Source organism: Montipora foliosa, chromosome 8 (genome assembly GCF_036669935.1).
Source record: "Montipora foliosa isolate CH-2021 chromosome 8, ASM3666993v2, whole genome shotgun sequence".
Taxonomy (NCBI): domain Eukaryota; kingdom Metazoa; phylum Cnidaria; class Anthozoa; order Scleractinia; family Acroporidae; genus Montipora; species Montipora foliosa.
In genome coordinates, this window is record NC_090876.1 from 42,583,091 (window position 1) to 42,590,590 (window position 7,500).

The 7,500-nt window shown below is 39.9% G+C and overlaps 2 protein-coding genes across 2 annotated transcripts in view; both read left to right on the forward strand.

Moving 5' to 3' along the window:
* Positions 1-5,875, forward strand: part of LOC137968106 (uncharacterized) — an 11,261-nt gene extending 5,386 nt beyond the window's left edge. The window contains exons 2-6 of the mRNA XM_068814731.1: positions 832-1,233; positions 2,236-2,358; positions 2,687-2,812; positions 4,075-4,206; positions 5,025-5,875. Coding sequence (XP_068670832.1) covers positions 832-1,233; positions 2,236-2,358; positions 2,687-2,812; positions 4,075-4,206; positions 5,025-5,332 — 1,091 coding nt within the window. The 3' untranslated portion in view covers positions 5,333-5,875. The remainder of the gene's footprint in view (positions 1-831; positions 1,234-2,235; positions 2,359-2,686; positions 2,813-4,074; positions 4,207-5,024) is intronic.
* Positions 5,876-6,687: 812 nt separating this feature from the next.
* LOC138012906 (ZP domain-containing protein-like) overlaps positions 6,688-7,500 on the forward strand; it is an 11,117-nt gene continuing 10,304 nt past the window's right edge. Inside the window, exon 1 of the mRNA XM_068859843.1 lies at positions 6,688-6,992. Within this exon, the coding sequence (XP_068715944.1) occupies positions 6,935-6,992 (58 nt within the window). The 5' untranslated portion in view covers positions 6,688-6,934. The remainder of the gene's footprint in view (positions 6,993-7,500) is intronic.

A 7,500-nucleotide genomic window follows, 5' to 3' on the forward strand; every position in this document is an offset into this window, starting at 1 on the left:
TGAACGGGACTCGACCCGGCCATGATCCCGTGAATGCGCTGCACTTGCCCTACCATCTCATGTATCATGTCATCGGAGAGATGGCCATTGGCAAGTTCGAATTATATCCCGCAAGAGGTCAGGTGTGATAGAGAACATATGGACAGTTCATATATTTCGGAACAGCGCTTATGTGATTCTAAGTGGAAGTCATCGCATTTCAAATAAATCATGTAAAATTTCACATATTCTCCGATCAAATGTGGATGACCTCATTACTATTTTCATATTTGCTTCGAAAGTATAGAATTTGCAAAAAAGAACACGGATATAACAACTGTATTTCCCTCACTGACCGAAAAAATAGATTTGTCTAGGCTGGAAATGCGGGTAATAAGATGAACGATGATTTTGATGAACATCACCATTTGCTCCCTTGCTCTTCTCCCCGGCCAACTTCAATATCACTTGCAAGGGCGGATCTAGGGAGAGGGTGCAGGGGTGCACACCCCACCCCCCGAGATGACCTACGGCTTTTTAATACAACTGGGATTCTGCAAAAAAACCCTCAACAGTCAGCTACGCCATTCCTTAGATGTGGACCCCCTCCTAAGAAAAATCCTGGATCCACCCCTGGCTTAATTGTTTCTGTGAATACAGACGATCGGCGTCACAACCTGTCCCCCAAACTCCAGTCCTTCAGTGGAGATAAAACAACTGCATTTCCCCGCACCAAAACATAAAACTAGCCCTTACACTTACCTTGTTGCTTCAAATGGGTAGCAAATGCTTAGACTTGAAATTACAACAAGTCCAGCGCACATTAACATGCCAACAATTTCAATCTAACAGACAGCTCTTGTCCAGCCAACTGGACATCATTCCAAGGATCCTGTTATTTCTTCTCGACCCAGTCCGCCACATGGCTCAAAGCACGCAGGCTCTGCAGGGGAATTGGAGGGGACCTCGTGACTATTTCATCGGATTTTGAAAACGCATTCGTCAACTCTCGCCTCTCAAGCTCCGGTTGTTTATCCGAGAGAACTTGGTTGGGACTTCGTCGTCATCCCTTAAATGTTTCACGTTGGGTGTTGCTTGATGATTTCAACTCGGACCCAAAGTACACGAAATGGCATAGGAAGGAACCCATGAACGATCACCTCAATAAAAATTGCACAGCCATTCACTCGCTTAAGAGTATATTCTGGTATGAGACAGATTGCACCGCCCAAGGGTGTTACATATGTGTTACAGGTAAGAGTATTTTTCAAGATCTGTTTATAATCGGTATATTTTAAGTACATAAATTGCTGTCTAGTCTGGGATGCAAACCTTCTTGTTACCATCAGCAGCAGACAATACTTAGATATGATTGTTGGCAATAGTGAAAATGGCTTAGAACGCGGTTTTGTTAAACATTGTCTAAATTTTGTTTTAATAATCGACCTTGAAATCAGTTCTGTGTTGGCTGGTGGCAAATTGCCTTGTTAAAAATTTGGTGGACATCTGCATTACTGCCCTGTTTCTCCTCCTCTTGGGCTTCCCATTTCATACTACCGTATCTTATACGATTCCTATTGTTTCATTCCGCCTTCCGGGAATGTAGCGACATTGATTGAAATCAACCCTTAAATTTCTCCTAAAATTGCTCTAGGCACAAATCATATCCTAGGCTATTTTCCCCGGGGTGAAGCAATTGTCAAAGATTCGTCGTGTGTTCTTACTTGCGTAATAGTTTCCCATGCAAGAAATTGTTCTGTTGTCTCTTCTTCTAATTCAAATTACAGATAAAGCGATAAAAAGAATAAGGCGAAATGGAAAGGAAAGCTTTTTGAAAGGGACGCTTTCTGGAATATAAAGAAAACCCATAATGTTTGGGCATCCAATGAAATTAAACACACCCAAAAATTCGTAGTCAGGAGAGATCAATGGAGATAAGCTCCTTCTCAACCTCGTTCCAAAGACCTTTCCCGTTTTGATTACGGAATTCATTTGCATACATTACAAATGTTAAATGAGCTAATCAAAAGGGAAATGGATCGGCCGATACCAGGGCCCTTCCCCGCCACATTCCAAAACTAAGGGAAACGTCGTGGGAAGGAGCTTGGCCTCTGCTCAGCTGAATTGCCAGTGAAAAGCTAACAAAAACTTGCATTTGAAAGAAATTTCTTTATCCTGGCTGAAGTAAACGATCTAGGAACTTCAATAATATCTTTTTCCACTGTTAATAACCGATGCAACTGCTTCCCTTGTCAGATGCAAATGAATGCAATAAAACAGATACCTGTGGTAACCAACCCTGTGTGAATATCCCTGGAGGCTACAGGTGTTCCTGCGGCAGAGGTTATGTAGGTGCTAACGGAGGAACAGTGTGTGAAGGTAAAAACTAAGTGAAATTAACGAATAAAAGCAGTGGTTTCTTTTCCACCGTTTCCTGCGCGTGTACATGATTGGTAAAGACGCTGATATGCATCCTCTTTTGACGTTTATGAATTCTGGGCAGGAAATATTGTTTCCATTGAGGTGGGTAGAATCACCGTTCCAGAACTTATCAAAGGGACACTAGGCGACACCATTTTCGCACTTGTCCGAGTAAATGTATCATTGATATCCTGAAATCCCAAGATGAAGTTCTCCAGGTTTAAGAGAATTGCTCGTGCGGTCTTAACATGTAACCTAACTGAAATTCTTAACATATCTTATTCAGATGTCGACGAATGTAAGATTGGCAATGGTGGATGCCCACATGTGTGTATTAATACACCTGGAGAATACATTTGTCGTTGTAGAAATGGATATGTAACCGAACACAATGGAACAGTCTGCACTATAAGTAAGTTACTCTATTTTCTATTAGAAAGAGGAAGCTTTGCTGGACTTCGATACCTATCCATTACAAGTTAGAGAGGTTACAATCCCAGTTTACGTTTTACCTTTCAGTAAATGATATAAAGCCTTCTAATGAGCTTGGGCACAATTAAATAAAAGTCAAGAATGTAGAGGGAAATCCATTCTAATTGAGCCCCTCCTAGGGCGGGGCCCCTTGTTGGTAATATCGATACCAATTTGATCCTGTCTTTTGGGATCCAAAACTCTTCATAAAGGAAAGAGATGCAGATATAACTGATGACCTAGGGATATTCGCGGAAAAAAACCGAGTGCTTGACTGCATGTGGTGTATTTCTGTAAACCACGTCACACAAAGCATGTGGAGTCTAAACAAAAATAAGATCCGAACGCAATGCAGCAAAGCCACGTGACGTCTAACTAGACCCCGGGACATCACAGTTTCCTGCTTTGCCAAGACAGGACATTTTAGTGTCATTCGCAATTCAAATGTTCTAAAGGAGTTATAAAATGAACTTATTATATAGATACTGATGAAATACCAGGATTTCTCCTTTTACTAAAAAATCATATCTTCACCGCGCAGTGGACATATCCTTTTCATCTTTCACTTTTGAGAATATAGGTGTTGTCATGGAAACGAAAACGATTAGCCAATAAAACGCGAGCTTCCTCTTCATTGTTCGATACTTTTGTGCTTTAATATAATTCTTCTCTACTACATCAACATTTTTATTGCAAAATTTTACATTATCATGATTTGTTTTTCATAACTTTCAAATAATAATAATAATTGGCAGTGCTAAATAACCCTTTACTCGCAGTCTTGAGGACTGAATTGCGAAGGGCGCAGCTCACGATATCGGGCTGAAAGCATACAAAGGCGCCTCTGGCTGTTTCCCAGCTAAAATTGATTCAAATTGACACTGTTCCCCTTGTTCCTCAAAACCCCTGGCAGGAGGCCCTCTTCATTTGTCCGTTGAGGAAATCAGTACCTTCTCAAAGATCTCTCTCGGCTAGTGTACTCTCTTCTAGAGACGTTCATGGTTTTCTTTTTCATAAAGAGTTAAAATTTTACTTAAGTTTGCTGTTACCGTACTAGTAGTCTTCATAATCTACTCCTGAAATTTTCATGACGCCACTTTGATACTCGTATTTCCTGTCTTACATGTCACACTGACATAAGCTCTGCCTGCATGAGAATGACGAAAGATGCACTTTTAAGGTTTCCTTTTTGCCTTGTTACAGTAATTGCAGCAACTAGCAAAAGAAATGAGAGCGAAAAACACCCGACAACCGCAGACAACAGTAGAGGGAACCTAACACAAACAACTGAGTCACCAAAACCGGAGTCTTCTGAAGATAGTGATCAGCCAGCTGGTTTGTATTAAGCCTCTAGCAATAGACCATGCATGTATTGCTACTACAACAACAACGTTAACTACTACTACTATTACTAGCTACTACTAGCTATACTACTACAACTACTACTGACTACTACTACTACTACTACTACTACTACTACTACTACTTACTACTACTACTACTAGCTACTGCTACTATTACTACTACTACTACTACTACTACTACTACTACTACTACTACTACTATTACTACTACTACTACTACTACTACTACTACTACTACTACTACGACTACGACTACGACTACGACGACTACTACTACTACTACTACTACTACTACTACTACTACTACTACTTACTACTACTACTAGCTACTACTACTATTACTACTACTACTACTACTACTACTACTACTACTACTACTATTACTATTACTACGAATACTACTACTACTACTACTACTACTACTAGCTACTACTGCTGCTGCTGCTGCTGCTGCTACTAGTACTACTGCTACTCAATAATGATAATGATAATAATAATAATAATAATAGCAATATTAGCGAATTCTAGCAATATTATACAACAACAATTTAAAATATCTTTAAAAACTATGGATAATTATTGATTGAATTAAATCAGAAGTACATTCCAAAAATATTTAAGAAAGAATGTTAACATTTTATCGATTACATAATCTGGCTCCTCTTACAAGCTAGGACATGTTTTTGTGCTAATGTGATTTCGACAAAATTGTATCATAATGAAGATGAGTCACAACCAATTCAATCTGACCTTATCATGAGTCCTGGTTGTTCTCCTCTGTCTTTATAGGGTCATCAGATGAAGTGCTTTTACAACCGAAGCCATCTCCTTTGGCTAGTTTTGGTGTGCTGTTCACAATGACCATCCCGCTAGGCTTTATTGTCTTCTTTCTTATTTTATGCTACTTGAAAGGACCTGACAGAGACAAAAATGACAAAGAAATGGGAGTTTCAAGCCAATTGATCGAGTCAGTGTCTCCATTCTTGGATACTGCTTTTATTGACCCGGAAGATACGAAGGAAAACAAGAGAGAAACGACGAAAAAGGGAGCTAAAAGAAAGAATCGCACAAGTGACGAAGATGAACATTTGGTGTAACCAACTGGCGTAAAATTCTCAACATAGAAGCATGAAAAATATTCTCCATCTAACCCTAAAGAGAATGTCTTGGTTTGGGAATTCGAAGGGGCTAGCCTGACCATCTTCGGAGCGTCTCTTTCAAAGAGCTGAGATTTCGAACCTCGTTTGCTGCCTTCTGGACGCCCTAATTTGCCAACCAAACCGATCTTCATCGATCTTTCAGTATCACAACTACAGATCTTACTACGGCCTCAGAGGCTATTTTCGCCTTCTCAACAAGCACTACAAGGGAAGGGATGGGTGGGGGAAAAGAAAACGGAGGACTAAGTCCGCTTTCCAATTTGTTTTCGCGTTCCCTTCCCCTCCCCTCCCCTCCCCTCCCCTCCCCTCCCCCCGCCCACTCAAAGGTGACAAACCGCCATAAAGCAAAAGTACGTTAAGCCCTCGCGCGCGCCTCGCTTTGCCAAATTTCGTGCTATTTAAACTTAAGACACCTGGTACTCGTTATGCTGCATGGTGTGGAAAACTGTGATAACATCCAACAATAAAAGGGTTTTTTTTTGTTGAAGAGTGATAATCGACTGTTTAGAGCGTCAGTCGCAGAAGTAACCACTTGCTTAGACTGAAATATTAAGCTGGGAACAAGTTTGAAAGTAATTTGGGGAATATAGAATTCCTAAGTGGGCCTTAAATGTCACGTCGATTTTTTTGGGTGAAGTAAAAAGCAGGGTATTGACGGATCAGGGCCTGCTGTAAAAAGACTCTTTCTTGATAACTGAAGAGGAAATAATGAATCCCCGTGTTTGTAAATATATCTTATCTTAGTTGTAACAGTGTATCTAAAAAGTTAATCTCCTTTTTGAAGGAGTCTATGGATTGAACTTTCAGTGAGTCTGATGTATGACTAAACAAATCTGTTGCTTATTTCACTTGTAGACCGAGCTTGGATTTATTCACTTAATGCTTATTCAATGAAATACAAATAAGTGGCAGGTTATTCAGCAAGTAATTTGCTTAAGTGTATAACTATGAGACCGTACAAAAAGACTCTCAAAAGAAGGCGATACGCCACGTCTGCATGGAGACGACTTCCATTTATGGGGCCACAGCAGTCAAAAATGCGCGCCAAATCTGAAACAAAGCAGATTTCATGATTGCCTCAGCCATTTTCAAAGGTGGCTGATCACTGCGAGAATAAACCACGAATGAACAAATATGCTCCTGGAAAGAATACTTTGTTTCTGAATCTTAAAAATTAAGGTTTACAGCGAGTATTTCTTTTCAGTAACCGTCATCATGAAACGAAGAAACGGAAAACTGTCAACCGAGTGTAATTTTACACTTTAACATGATACTTAAAGCTGACCTCATTCAGATCCGTAATGTTTTGTTTGCGATAAAAACAAAGCTGTTATTGTCGCGAGTATCGTATCCGGCGTACAGATCACCCATCCATTTTGATCATGCGAGGTTTTGTGAATACCATTCAATTACATTTTATTGAGTAAGAGAAGATTCATGAATGTTTAGAGAGCCGGTGTCTCAAGCGAGTCGCCGATTGGTCTTTAAGTTTCCTAGAAAACTCATAGCATTTTGGACTGGAAGATCTTCGCGAGAATCATGATGATTCATTTGTTAATCGTCCTGTTTACTCTCGCTGCATGTCCCGAGATTCGAGGTAAGTTTAACCCTTCGTATGAAGGATATAATCATTTCCATTGAAACGAAAATAATTACTTTTACTCGACAGTCGGGCCCAGTTTAAAACTTCGAACTTTTCATGTACCGAACTTAAATCCCGGTTTGGGTCGACCCAAATAGTAAAGTTCACAGGGTTGAATCACGATGTACAATGCTCTCGTAAAAGAAGGGAATTGTGGGACGCAAAAATAAATTATACAAATGCATGCATTTTATTCTGCATATGAGAAGTTCGACGTTTGAATCGAATTCGCTCCACAGACTAGTCGATTTTCCCATGATGTAGACCACTCGAACTTAATTCTTGGGTCGACCCAAATTAGATGAGTCGAACGTCGATCTTTTCATATACTTTATCGAATGAATTAGGTTCGTTACATTTTGAGTACATGAAAAGTTCGACGTTTGAACTGGGTCTCACTCTCTTGTCATTCATTTCATGTCTTTATCCATGTCGACTTGCTTCATTTGTCATAAATTGGAAC